A 15,251-nucleotide genomic window follows, 5' to 3' on the forward strand; every position below is an offset into this window, starting at 1 on the left:
TCAAAGGCTCTTAACATTTTTATTTTTGTGATGATTGAGCTATATAAGGGATTGTGTATATTTTTTTACTTTAATCGCTGTTATTAATAACTGGCATAAACAAAAACAGTAATTCTACCCAATGCAGCAGGAAGCAATGTTACCTGAATACCCTGAATGATAAGCTTCTGCTGTTGCACAAGGAAACCCTTAGTAGCATTATTTAAGTGGATGTTAAGAATAGGTTAATTAACAAAAAAACTGCATAAAATTAATGCAATTAGAAAGCCATATTCATATTTTGGGCTTGTGCACATGACCAGTTTTCTCATGAGCGCTATCGATAGTTTTCATGGATAGCACTCAAACCTATGATATTCTATGAGGCTCGGCACATGTCCCGAATTTTTTCCTCGGACCCAGTGGTCCCCAGGATAAAAGGAGACTTTTCCAATTTTCAACCCAGTCATGGATCAAAATTCGCAATGCTATTCTGTTGGTCTGTGAAAAAAAAATCAGGTAAGATTTTCGTGGACCGATATAATGGAGTAAGTGGAGAAACTTTTTTTATCACTTCACATCTGAGAAAAATTTATGCCAGCCTGAACAGATCATTTTTCTCAGATGTGGAGAAATCGGTAGTGTGAGTTTACCCTTTCAATGAAAGTACAACGTGTGCCTGGGTATGCCCACATACTGCTTTATAGAAATCAAGAGAGGCCATCACCAAAAAAAATCAAAAGGGCAAAGGTAGATATTTTTTTCCAACTTTATGTTTTTAGAATGTTACTATCAACAGTTTAAAAAAACATTATTTTGCTGGTATAATGTATTCTTTATGAGACAAAAACTTTGCATAATATTGTCTAAATACATGTGTTGCTTTCAGATAGCTGAACTTGTTGCTTCAGAATTTTATGACCAAGGAGATAAAGAAAGACGGGAACTGAAAATTGAGCCAATTGTAAGTATAATGTTCATTGTGTTGGGCATGCTGCTATTTGGGACATATGAATTACAAAACTGTGAAGTAACTTTATTACATATTGGTCATGTCTACCTGCTTAGTGTCAGACTGGGGTGCCAAAGGCCCAACAGTAACATTGACTCTAAGGAGTCCTTAGTAAGGACCCAATGTTCAGCTGCGTGCAAATATTGTCTGACCCTTTTTGCACTTTTACCTATGCTTTTATTCAAAGAACTAATTAGTTTGTTAAATGAATTATGAGATGCTGTCATTGTCTGTACATAGTGAATTAAGTGTGTTGTGACACCTGCTTATGTATGGGAGTGAGGCCTACTCCTGCATGGGGGCATACTGTCACAATGTGACAATCTCCGGTAAGGGAGAGAGGCCTCAAACAGTCCCTGGAACTGGGAACCTAAGTATCCCTGTCCCAAGAGTACTCTTGAAGGTACAGAGGCCTGGGTCTCTGACCTTGCTATGCTTCTATTAAACCCTAATCTGTCCCCTCTCCCACCCCATGAGGCCTGGGACAGAAATGTAAGGAAATCAAGACACAAAGACAAAACAGGGATAACAGAAAACCTCTATCATACAAAAGCACAAACCAACAATTGGGTGGAGGATAGGGGCAGGGAGGAATAAACTAAATGGGAATAGGGATCAGGAGATAAACACACGTACTACTGCAAACTAAAGATACCATATTTTTCGGACTATAAGACGCACCAGACCATAAGGCGCACCCCAAATTTGGGGTGAAAATTGCAGAAAAAAAGATTTTTTATAAGATGGGGGTCCGTCTTATTGTCCGAATTTACAGTATCTTACCTGAGGGCTGGCGGTGGCAGCGCTCCATTACTGACTGGGCAGTGACACACATGACCACAAGCTAGCAGTGACAGCGCTCCATTACTGACTGGGCAGTGACACACATGACCACAGGCTGGCAGTGACAGCGCTCCAGTACTGGCTGGGCAGTGACACATGAGCACAGGCTGGCAGTGACAGCGCTCCAGTACTGGCTGGGCAGTGACACGCATGACTACAGGCTGGCAGTGACAGCGCTCCATTACTGACTGGGCCGCTGTTTACCATCTCGACCGAAAAGCATTGCGGCCTCCTGCCGAGCGCCTCACACGCAGCCTCCATGTTGGCCGTGCCGCCTGTGTGTATGCGCGGCTGCGGTGTGCGGCGTATATCCAGGCAGCAGCGAAATAAAAGCTCAGAGCAACAGTAACTGTGTATTGCATCAAGGCTCGGCCATTGCTCTCCACATGAGGGTGCAGAAGCCCTGCCATACCATACGCGTCCAGCACAACCGCTCTCCGCACAGGCACATGACAGCTCACATTGTACTCACTTTTTCCACTGCTTTTTCCACTGCCGCGGCCCGGTGACCCACCCCCGCATTGTGCCCCCCACGCCACTGCATGAGAGGGGTCCCTTTCCCCGGTGAGGTGATGCAGCAGCCCGGTAAGCAGCAGAGCCGGGTGAATCCTGTAGTAATCGGTGGCGGCGGCCATCTTCCTGAGGCCGCGCGTGCGCAGATGGAGCGCTCTGCTTCCCAGGGTTTCAGGAAAATGGCCACCGCGATCTCCATCTGCGCACGCGCGGCCTCCCGCAGCCATTTTCCTGAAGCCCCGGAAAACAGAGCGCTCCATCTGCGCACGCGCGGCCTCAGGAAGATGGAAGATGGCCACCACAGATACCTACAGGATTCACCCGGCTCTGCTGCTTACCGGGCTGCTGCATCACCTCACCAGTGAAAGGGACCCCGCTCACTGCGCCTCCTCAACCCAGCACCTCTGCCGCCACACCTCTGCCGCCACACTTCTGCCACCGCACCTCTGCCGCCACGGTAAGCCTGCATTGCGACTATTAGACGCACCCCCCATTTTCCCCCCTTTTTGGGGGGGGAAAAGTGCGTCTTGTAGTCTGAAAAATACGGTACTTACTACAACTCCATTTCAACCACTTAGCTTTAGCGCTCAGCACAGGAAGACAAATCTTTCATCAGCAGGGACTAAACGCCCAGAGCCAGTATATATAGAGGGAGTAAATGATAAGCAGATGCAGTTGAGAACAACCTGGTTGTATGGTCTCAGCCAGCATGGAAAGAGTTCTTAACCATCTCAGCAGCGGCAATCCAAAGGCACCAAAGGCAATCCATTTGAAATAGGACATGAATCACACCATCTCTAAAGAAGAGTGCGATTCATTACCCAACGTCATGGTCTGTCTCCAGGTCTCCCAGGGGGACATGACACCTACAGGGGGGATTCACCTGTTCCCCTGTGAGCCAGTCCAAGACTGCTTATAATCAAGGGTGAAAATAGATGGATATATAATAAAGGAAGAGGTTTCTTAGTTGGTGGTCATTGCAAGGAGCTTATTTAGCATTGGATGTCTGGCGGAACCATCGTGAAAGTCAATTGAATTTAAAAGCCACACTGTAATATTATAACATTTCCTTTCAATACCAGCTTAAAGTTCCTTGCGTCCACCATCAGGTGGCAGCCATAACAAAGGCTTTTCAGTGGAACCATATCATTTAATGCATTTTGTGTGATTTCAGGATCTGATGAACAGAGAGAAGAAAGATAAAATACCCAGCATGCAGGTTGGATTTATTGATGCAATTTGCTTGGAGCTCTATCAGGTGCGTACATGTAAAAATATTTCTCTTTAAGTGCAACGTTTCAAATTCATATACATTGAGGAAACTAATCATCATGCATGTTAAACATCTACTGCCAGTGTATGCAAATTTGGGTCTTATAGTTGAATATGTTACCTATCATCACCCTATGTAAAACTAACATTTCTGGTGCAGGTTAAAAAAAATTTTAAGGATCTCTATTTATTGGTCAGCATAATTGTTTAGTGTTATTGATTCCGCCACATGGAGATATACCAAGATAAAACAAAGACACATGTCAGAAAGATATTCTTCGGCATATATAGACCCATTATAGCCCTCTGTATAAGGCTGACATACAACACACTGTCATGAATGCAGTTGAATTCATTTTTTAGCCTTTTCCTTCCCTTTGCATAATTTCTGTAAATGCTTCAGAGAGCTTTACAGACCCCAATCGTAGGAAGTAACATATCACTCATTGGTAGTCTCTAAAGGTGTGTTCACACAATGTCTTTTTCAAGCAGACAAGTTGGGTTTCTATCACTTAAAACCTGCACTGAGTGCTTTGGTTTGTGTATGAGTTTGGTTAATTGGTACCATAGTTTTCAGTCACATGCACAGAACCTGGAGTACATATGGGTATGGTATATTACAGGATCTAGGAGTCTGTTTTCTTATTGCCAATGTGACTTCATCATTCCAATGGTAGATAGTTGAGCTCTGTGAATCTGGCTCTGGCTTTTTGGACTTTCCTGGGCATAGACCTGTTTCTAAGAGAACATGCTCTAAAATTTGATAAGGAGTTAAATAACCGTGGAAATCACCATTCAACAATGTAGATTGCCTTTAGGCTGGAATTACATGGCAAATATGCCCACAACACAGGTTGTTTGGCCAAAGATCACTGTATACCATAGCATAGTGCATGAGAGTAAGGTCACATCCACGTGGTCCCTCAACCATGACAGGTAAGTAGCAAAAAAATCATAATAATTTGGATTTTTTGCTACTTTTGGTATCAAAGTTGTGTTACTTTGGGGGGTTCACAATGTCACCTCATTCACTTACACTATGCTGTGATGCAGCAACGGCATAAGGTGAGCTCAACCATGGCCAAAGTCACCATGTAGGCCTATCCCTAAAATGCCAAGTAGGAATAGAGCCATAATTTACTTGATTTTATGTCATTAAAAGGGTACATTTTACCCATTGAACTACGTCTGAATACTCTTCAGCTTTACTATTTTTATAACTATGGATCTGTTGACCTTTGTGGCTTATTTATTGTTGTAGGCCTTGGCAGAGGTGTCTGAATCTTGCTACCCATTACTGGAGGGCTGCATGAGGAACAAACAGATGTGGAAATTACTAGCAGAACAGCAGGAAAGAAGTCTGCTGAACGGAGACAGCAGCCAGCCAAAAACGAACTGTGACATAGAATAAGCAACACTTACAGCATCGTAGAGTCTCGTGGTACAAAATAGTATTACACTGTTTGGAAACCAAAATATATTTTTTGCCACTGTTATATTTATTAATTTCACATTTTCGTTTAAGGAACTAAGAACATGTAAATGGAATATTTTCTAGAGAAGCAATATATTTTCTGATGTGCGTGACATTACGTTTACCCACTGGAGGCTCTTGGGCTCGATTCCTTTTTATATTGACCAGTGCCTTAATACGTAAGACACCTGCCTAGTGTAACTCAGCACAGTAAAGAATAACTATAGCATTTTGCTGTATACCTTTTTCACATAGCAAATCGACTTGGGCTAATATAAAAAATAATGTAACACAATGTGATTTGTTGCAGATCTCACCGGCTAAGTAGAGTCTACGAGCTATTCTCACAACTCGCACCGTCATTTTCAATTTGTCTTTGAAGAACCTAGTTTTAAATTTCCTGTTTTCTAATGTAACAATATAGCACGGAAGGGTTTACATGGCTACTAACTAATTTTAATAGCATTAATATAACCCTTCAACTGTAGGATATAAAATCGAAGGAATTCATATTGGAGCTTGGTGACCGAACAAAGCAAAAGGTTCTGTAAATGTAGTGATACACTTTACAGAATCTTAATTCAAAGTACATATTTTTATCTGAAAAGAAGCTGGTTATTTTCTGTAATAGATAACTTTAATGATTTTTATTTTGGCCATTATGATATATTATGACATCTCTGCTCACAAGAAACATTCATGATTACTATGTGATAAAAACAGTAATATTAGTACTTTACTGCACTTATAGTCTTACTTGTGTATATTGCCACTATTAGACTTAAAAGGGTTTTTTGATCTTATTTGCAAATGGTTTACATGCAGCAAAATAAGTCACTTACTAATGTAATGACTGTAGTTTATAGACGTCTAATTATGCTCAGTCTAACTTTCACTCATGACCAGGCTCCTGAATCGTATATCCTGCTCCTGTCATGTCCTATACTCTGAACATGTGAGGACATTCCCCTGTTGTACATTATGTCACACTTCACTTGCCTCTTATGTCCAATGCTTCCTTACTATCTCTTCTCCTTCTCTGTTTTTGGCCTGAATGTGTTTCTCATGCTAGGCAGCAGCAGAAGAACGTCAGAGAGGTGTGTCAATAGAAAATGTATATCTGGTAGAAGATGTATGTGAGGACAGGACGTAATTACAGCATTACTTTACACTTTGAGGTAGAAGGGTATGCAGATAACTGTAAACGGGCAGTGTCTGTAAGGGAAAAAAGTATTAACAGGAAATGGCGGTTATCTCATCTTCTTAAATAGGTAAAGTTGCAAAGTGCTCATAAAAACAAGTAACTTTACAATTACCTCTTTTAATGATATTGTTTACTGCTTCTTGCCTGCCACCTCTGCAGCCTATCAGCATCAAAGAAAGCAGAGCTTACTAGCTTTATAACAAAAAGATTGTAACTAAGTGCTGCTCTGAAGCTGGCCATTCTGATGCTCCAGAGGCAGAGCCCACAGTATAGGGGTAGCAGCACAACCAGACCACTGGTCTGAACCATCAATCTATCAGGAGGAATGCATTAATCCCCTAGCAGCAGGAAACTGTGAGGCTAGGGTATTATGTTCACCTATACTCACAGAAAGCTCTTTCAGCATCAAAACAAAGGTGCAGCTCCCTTATCATTTAATGATAACAACTTCTGATCTACTTAAAGTCTTCCTGCAACCTTAATAACTATGTTACTATGTTACAGGGTCATCACCTGGTGAGCATTTAGACCTGTACAGCTACTTTTAGATATTCTTTACGAGCTAAGAAACATCTTTAAGTTGATAAGATATGCATAAGATTTGTTTTACAGTGTTATAGTAGTCGGTCATATGTAACATCACCCAATTGTTTTTTATTACAACGTTTATAGTGGTCACTGGGACAATGCTGCCCTTATGGTTAGGTTCCAGCAGAGATTTAGGGTTTAGACATGTTAGAGTGAACTCTAAGGTGGCTCAGCTCACTTGTCCATGCAGTTATTCCATTTGTCTGTCCCGTTCTAGGAACAGACAAACAGAATGAGTGATTCGTTGCATCAGTTGTGCAAAAGGAAGCAGTGGGGGACCCTTTGGTTGTGACATCCATTTGGGTTTCAGTTTTTTAGAATGGAAGAAAAAATTAGGCATTTCCACTCTAAAAAATAAACATCAAATTGACCCCATAATTGGGTCCCTCGGCTTCCATTATGTGTGCCATTAGTTGTTGCGTATCTGATACAAATGATCACTTATTCTGTTTTTCTGTTCCGGAAACAGAACAGATAAGGCATGTGAGTGGAGCCTGATTACATTTCTAATAATTTCCAATCATTTGAAATATGTCCATATTATTCTTATGTGGCCACTTGCCGAATATTGCTTGTAATGTTACAGAACGCAGAAAGTATTACAGTACCAGGTCTATTGTTGCTGTTAAATTGTGACCATGCTGTTTTTTTGCTGAGAGCATCCAATTGGATTAATATCTGTTTCATATTTATGTTAATTGTGGCATAGAACTGAAAGTATATGCTTTCATTTGCTATAATAGCCAAGATAGACTTCATATACCAGTAGGATTCGACAAGGAATTTTTTTACTGGTAAGACGGTTCTCATCATATTGGTCTTGACCCATACTCGAGATTGTGACTCACTTATAGATACTTTGGTTCATATCAGATTCCACAAAACCAGTTGTCACCCTAAATATGTGATTAGGTTTGGATTTCAATTAGGCTGCATTTACATGTTGAGTCGCAGTGCATTTTTCTGCAGCAAAAATGCATCATCCTGCCACTATATTCCAAAATTGTGGCAAAAAAGCTAGTTTTACCGTGATTTCGGCAACAAAGCTGCAACATGTGAACACTGCCTTATACATTTTGTAACTGCAAATAGATTAAAGGGTTTATTTTGAGATTAAAATAATTAGTGCATTTGCTGTTTCAAGCAGTCAAATGAGAGGCTGACCAGCAACAGCAACCACAGTCCATGGACTATTTATTATTTATTTATTTTGTTCGACTTATTTTTTTAGCATTTTCATATTCACAGTGGTTTACAAACCATGTTGCTAAACAAAAAGCAGACCTATCTTCTCATCTTAAACAACTCAACTCGTTTGGCTAAAAATCCTACGAATTAGAGATGAGCCTACTTCTTTCAGGCTATTGGAATTTGCCTCAAATTTTGCATTCTCCCCAATCCAAACCTTTTGTGATTCAAATACAACAAAATGGCAGCTTGCAGGACACAATTTTTCTGATTTGTGGAGGGCTTGAAAAGTGGTGAAAAAATATTACCTTTCTTGTTCTGCCTCCGAAGAGCTCTGTCAGCTCATCCACGCAACTCCCTTTGGTCTCTTCTTCATTTCTCCACGGCACTTGATGTCCTCTTCCTCCATCTTCATTGTGTGTGGTTTTTGCATGTTGCCTAAGGCCTAATCAACTGCTTTGGTGAAGTGCTTCATGATGTTCAAGGCCTTCTTGACACTGGAAGCCATGCACAAGTGAAGATGGAGGAAGAGGATATTGTGTGCCATAGAGAAATGAAGAAGAGGTCAAGGGGAGCTGGCCAAATTAGAGCAAACTACAGTACATAATCTGAATTTAGGCTATCAGTACTGCACATTCAAGTTGAGATGGTTTCTCAAACAACAGAATTGATGAAAATGTCCTCCAGAAACTGTGTCCATATTGTTAGCTGTATGGGGTTCCTTTAAGCACTATTACTCTACATTGCAAAAAGAGAAGACTACTGCCGTTGTCCAGATTGTAAATTGATGTAGCTGAGCAGAAGTTAGATATAACCAAAGACTCAACACATAACCACCAGCACTAAGATTGAGTCAGTTAGGAAAAAAGCTTTGATTTATTTTTGTAGCAATGCTAAGAGAAATTCTGTTTTAATTTTTTATACTTGTATGTATTTCATTAATCTATTAATTGTATAAAATGTTTTATAATATTGGTGTTATTTAAAATTGTACTTTTTAAATTAAAATCATTACAGAATGGACATTACAGAATGAAGATGTTTAAAAAGGCAGACACATTTAATTGTAGAATAAAATATGCTGTCATTTTAGTACAGGAAAAAAACAATCGTGTTTACATTTACAAAATCGAGTTGTTTAATGTCATGTATTCTAGTCTCGAGCATCACCATATATAATCTTTTAAGTTACTATTACCAATAAATACATTTAGATAAAAATAAATTTAATACCATTATTTTTGTTATAAGGTTGGGGTACAAGGTAACGTGCTGTGTACCATGGAAGATCTTTGTGTGGCATGAGACATTGTATCTATAAGGGTATATGCCCACGATCTGGAATTGCTGCGCTTTTGACGCTGTGTACTTATGCAGCGTCCCACCCACAGCAGACAGATGTTACAGCATAGTGGATGGCATATCACATCCACTTTGTATCCACAGATGCCTGTGGATCACCCGCGGAGACAGACATGTGGCACATCTCTTCAGACTGCAGCATGTCTATTTATCTTGCATTGAACGCAGTGAATTGGCACAGTTCAGTGAGCACATGGGGATTTACCTGAGTTCAATAGACAGAAGCATTTTGGATGCAGCGAACATGCGCTACGTCCAAAGCGCTGCTAGTTCCGGATCATGTGAACCCATCCAAAGGAGTGAATGAGGCTGTGTTGCAAACTGCAGTCTACCATTATTGCACAGCAAGTGCTATAAAAAAAAGTTTTGGATTTTGGGTGTAATTTACTCACAAAAACCCAAATGCAAGTAAAAAGCCAATGCAACTTGCATCTGACCTGTCTGACAGGTTTAACAAAGTAGTCACCCAACAGCCAGATGCAGACTAGCTACATAAATGATTTTGGCTACATGACTTGTATTAGAATTGCTCTTGCGATACACATCATTGTGTAGCCCTAGCCTAAAGCTATACAAGATACAAAAATGTTGAGCCAATCCATTGCATCACACACCTTGTACTGGTCTTGAATCACAGCCTGTATTATGCTCCAAAGCTGTAATCATAATTCTGCACATTAGGTTTGATGCTAAGAGGGCTCATTCAATACTAGCATTCATATGTATGATAGTCTGTGGTGCCATTCACATGACCGTGATTTTTGTGTGCCGTGCAATCTGCAAAAGATCACGGAGACATGTCTAATTTTGCATCCAAGGTTCGGATCAAAGCCGGGAATGCGAGCCTATAGATCCGTAAAAAAAATTGGATGACATCTGAGTGCAATCCAATTATCACAGACTATCAGACTGGAGAAGGTGGATAAACTTTTTTCTTTCCGCCACATATGAGAATAGTTGACGATACTCGGACAAGACTGTGATCAAAGTGTCATCCAAAATTGGACGTCTGATGGAACCCTTGGGGGTTTTTTCATCTCTTTTACTGTATAGGTCGAAATGGTCAGATATTCACAGAATGAAGTTCAATAAGCAAAAGATGCAGCATTCTAGAAAATGGGAGCGTGAATATCTATTGATCTTGTGTTATTAGCAGAGATATATTTGTCAGGATAACCAATGTATCGTGTAGTTACTGCAGTCAACCTCAAGGTGGTGTGCTAATATATAATAGATGGTCGAGAATTTCTATTTTTAAAACAGGAATTGCCTCCATATAAACGTCACATATAAAATGGTTAATGAAATGGTGTTGATTTTTTTCTGTTCTACACGTAAAATAATTTTAGCCACTAGAATAGGCAAAATACATGGTTGCCACTAAATAATTTATTTGAATCTATTGGTGGTCAAAAGTAATGAAAAATTATATTACTGTAGCAAATGCAACAAGAAAAAGAAAGCTAGAGTGATCGCTGTCTAAAATAACCCATGAAGCAAAACAGACACCTAAAAAAAGGATGTAAAGCTGACAATAGACATTGAAGTCAACTGAACCTGTGGATTTTGCTTAGACCAGCCAGCACTCTGCTTCCTGATCCTGAGGACAGTTGTGAAAGGGGTAAAAATGGCCAACTATATTGTTGTGGGTGGAAGTAAAATATCAGAACTGTGACTTATTTCCATTTCCCCTTTCCAACTGAATTAAACATTATTTATTGCATGAAATTAGTATTTGATACAATAGAAAAACAAAACTTAATATTTTTGGTACAGAAACCTTTGTTTGCAATTACAGAGGTCAGAGGTGTCCTGTAATTCTTGACCAAGTTTGCACACACTGCAGCAGGGATTTTGGCTCCCTTCTCCATACAGATCTTTTCCATATCTTTCAGGTTTTGAGACTGTCGCTGGGCAACATTGTGTTTCGGCTCCCCCCAAAGATTTTCTATTGGTTTAGGTCTGGAAACTGGCTAGACCACTCCAGGACCCAGAAATGCTTCTTATGTAGCTACTCCTTAGTTGCCCTGGCTGCGTGTTTCGGGTCATTGTCATGCTAGAAGACCCAGCCTGACCGATCTTCAATGCTTTTACTGAGGGTAGGAGGTTGTTGGCCAAAATCTTGCGATACATGACTGCATCCATCCTGCCTTCAATACAGTACAGTCATCCTGTCTCCTTTACAGAAAAGAACCCCCAAAGTCTGATGTTTCCACCACCATGCTTCTGCTTCATGTCTGGGATGTGTTCTTGGGCTTGTACTTATCCTTCTTCCTCCTCCAAACACATTGAGTGGAGTTCATACCAAAAAGTTCTATTTAGGCCTCATCTGACTGCATAATCTTCTCCCATACCTCATCTGTATAATCCAGATGGTCATTGGCAAACTTCAAATGGGTCTGGACATGTGCTGGTGTGGGAAGGGTGACCTTGCATGCCATGCTGGATTTTAATCCATGATGGTGCAGTATGCTATTAACGGTAATGCTTGAGACTGTGGTTAAAGCTCTCTTCAGGTCATTGACCATGTCTTCTTGTGTAATTCTGGGCTGATTTCTGACCTTTCTCAGAATCATCCTTACCCCATGAAGCGAGAGCTTGCATGGAGCCCTAGACCGAGGAAGATTGACAGTCATCTTGTGTTTCTGCCATTTTCTAATAATTGTGCCAACAGTTGTTGCCTTCTCACCAAGCTGCTTCTCTATTGTCCAGTAGCCTATACTAGCCTTGTGCAAGTCTACAATTTTGTCCCTGGTGTCCTTAGAGAGATTTTTAGTCTTGGCCATGGTGGAGAGGTTGGGGTGTGATTGAGTGTGTGGACAGGTGTCTTTATACAGATAACAAGTTCAAACAGGTGCAATTAGTACAGGTAATGAGTGCAGAATAGGAGGTCTTCTTAAAAAAAAACTAACAGGTCTGTGAGAGGCAGAACTCTTGCTGGTTGGTATGTGATCAAATACTTATTTCATGCAATAAAATACAATTTCATTATTTAAAAATCATACAATGGGATCTTCTGGTTTTAGATCGTGTATCCCACAGTTTAAGTGTACCTGCAATAAAAATTACAGATCTCTCCATTCTTTGTAGGTAGGAAAACTTGCAAAATAGTCAGTGTGTGAAATACGTACTCTCTCCACTGTGTGTATGTACTGCGTATATATATATATATATATATATATATATATATATATTTATATAGAGATATATATATATATTTATATAGATATATATATATATATATATATATATATATATATATAATATATATATATATATATATATATATATATATATATATATATATATATATATATATATAGTCAGCTCACTTAATTCTTCCTCATGTGCATAACTAAAGCACTTACATCTACTGTAGTGGCTATTCTAGGCAACTATGTTATGTCTTCAGATATTGTACTACATTACAATAACAAGTAAAGGGTTAAATCAAGTAGTGGATAACAGGCCGAGCATACAATACTTAAAAAAGACCTATCACCAGGTAAAAAGTAAAAAGTGTCCGGTCTTATTTTATTCCCACAGCTCTCCTGAGTATTCTGTGTTTTGTTTTATACAGTTTCAGAGATATGGGCACTTTTTATTTAGTGCTACTATTTATGGTCTTTACAAGAGGGCAGTGATCACAAAGTAATGATGTATTGAGGCCTAAAGATTCGCCCCCAGAGAATATTGTGAGCAGTGTTCCCTTGCTAGAGACCATACAAATTAGTACTAAATAAAATGGCCCATATCTCTGAAACTGTATTTAAGATTAAAAAAAACCTGGAATACTCAGGACAGCAGCGAGAATAAAATAAAAGCAAAAACTGATCAATATTGACCTAATAGCAGGACCTCTTTAAGTTTGAAGTTAAGCCTGTATGTCTGTATATAGGCTTTAGTTGTGCAGATTTTTTCTTTTTGTTGTAAATTACACAGCTTTACACCAAGTTACCAATCTTACCAGTATTCTAAGGCATGGACTACTAAGATGTATTTATATCAATGGAAATCAAAAGGAGGCAAACACTTGAGTATATATATTCATTTTATTTTATACATTTGGACCTTTGTGAAGAAATAAAAAAAGAAAAGAAAAAAAAAACACTTTCGAATAATAAGGAAATAAAGGTGTTATGGCTATGTTGCGTTTTGTTTTTGTTTTCAATACATATACTCCATCATCCATCAAATTGCAACAGTAAGAAGGAAAGGTCGTGAAACTATGAAAATTACAGGGTCAATAGACATGTTAATAATATGCAAATGGTGGAAAACTGGAAACCAAATTTTCAGATCATTTTGATTTATTCAGTATTAAGTATCAGCACCATGTGTAGAGATGTACGCACTTAAGGCCCCGTCTCACTAAGCGATTTACCAACGATCACGACCAGCGATACGACCTGGCCGTGATCGTTGGTAAGTCGCTGTGTGGTCGCTGGGGAGCTGTCACACAGACCGCTCTCCAGCGACCAACGATCAGGGGAACGACTTCGGCATCGTTGAAACTGTCTTCAACGATGCCGAAGTCCCCCTGCAGCACCCGGGTAACCAGGGTAAACATCGGGTTACTAAGTGCAGGGCCGCGCTTAGTAACCCAATGTTTACCCTGGTTACCAGCGTAAATATAAAAAAAAAAACACTACATACTCGCCTTTCGGTGTCCAGGTCCCTTGCCGTCTGCTTCCTGCTCTGACTGAGATCCGGCCGTACAGTGAGAAGTGAGAGCAGCGGTGACGTCACCGCTGTGCTCTCACTTCTCACTGTACGGCGGCTCAGTCAGAGCAGGAAGCAGACGGCAAGGGACCTGGACACCGAAAGGCGAGTATGTACTGTTTGTTTTTTTTGGTAACCAGGGTAAACATCGGGTTACTAAGCGCGGCCCTGCGCTTAGTAACCCGATGTTTACCCTGGTTACCAGTGAAGACATCGCTGGATCGGTGTCACACACACCGATTCAGCGATGTCAGCGGGGCCTCAACGACCAAAAAAAGGTCCAGGCCATTCCGACACGACCAGCGATCTCGCAGCAGGGGCCTGATCGCTGGTACGTGTCACACATAGCGAGATCGCTATGGAGGTCGCTGTTGTGTCACAAAACTAGTGACTCAGCAGCGATCTCGCTAGCGATCTCGCTATGTGAGACGGGGCCTTTACACATCTCGGCTTGTTATCAATAAGGTTATCAATGGTTGTCTAAAGATTGTTCTGCCACGCTGAAAGCACTTGGGCACACAAATCATCAAGATCCGCTGCTGGCAGTTCCCTTTGCAGTCCCTTTGTTCCAGGAGCCACTTTACCACATGCTGCTATGAGCAGTCTGTATGACCTAAACATGCTACCAGGCCCTGCAGCTTCTCTGTACTTGTCACTCACTAAGGACATCTGGGACATAATCGATTAGCAGTTGCAAAGGGAGCTACCAGCAGCAGATCTTGATAATTTGTGTGCCCAAGTGCATTCAGAACAGTCCGCAAACAACCATTAATAGCATCATTGATAGAATGCCATGGCATTTAAGCACGTTTATTTCTGCCAGTGGGACTGAATAAATCAGCAGTTGTTTCCATTTTTTCATCATTTGTGTATATATATATATATACACTCACCGGCCACTTTATTAGGTACACCATGCTAGTAACGGGTTGGACCCCCTTTTGCCTTCAGAACTGCCTCAATTCTTCGTGGCATAGATTCAACAAGGTGCTGGAAGCATTCCTCAGAGATTTTGGTCCATATTGACATGATGGCATCACACAGTTGCCGCAGATTTGTCGGCTGCACATCCCAAAGATGCTCCATACAAGGCA

The 15,251-nt window shown here is 40.4% G+C and overlaps 1 protein-coding gene across 2 annotated transcripts in view; it reads left to right on the forward strand.

Annotated features, from left to right (window-relative positions):
• The window catches only part of PDE5A (phosphodiesterase 5A), a 498,536-nt gene extending 489,238 nt beyond the window's left edge, over positions 1–9,298 (forward strand). For both annotated transcript variants that reach the window (XM_077278445.1, XM_077278452.1), the window contains exons 19-21: positions 869–943; positions 3,522–3,605; positions 4,881–9,298. In XM_077278445.1, the coding sequence (XP_077134560.1) occupies positions 869–943; positions 3,522–3,605; positions 4,881–5,030 (309 nt within the window). In that variant the 3' untranslated portion in view covers positions 5,031–9,298. The remainder of the gene's footprint in view (positions 1–868; positions 944–3,521; positions 3,606–4,880) is intronic.
• Positions 9,299–15,251: the final 5,953 nt, after the last annotated feature.

Source organism: Ranitomeya variabilis, chromosome 1 (genome assembly GCF_051348905.1).
Source record: "Ranitomeya variabilis isolate aRanVar5 chromosome 1, aRanVar5.hap1, whole genome shotgun sequence".
Taxonomy (NCBI): Eukaryota; Metazoa; Chordata; class Amphibia; order Anura; family Dendrobatidae; genus Ranitomeya; species Ranitomeya variabilis.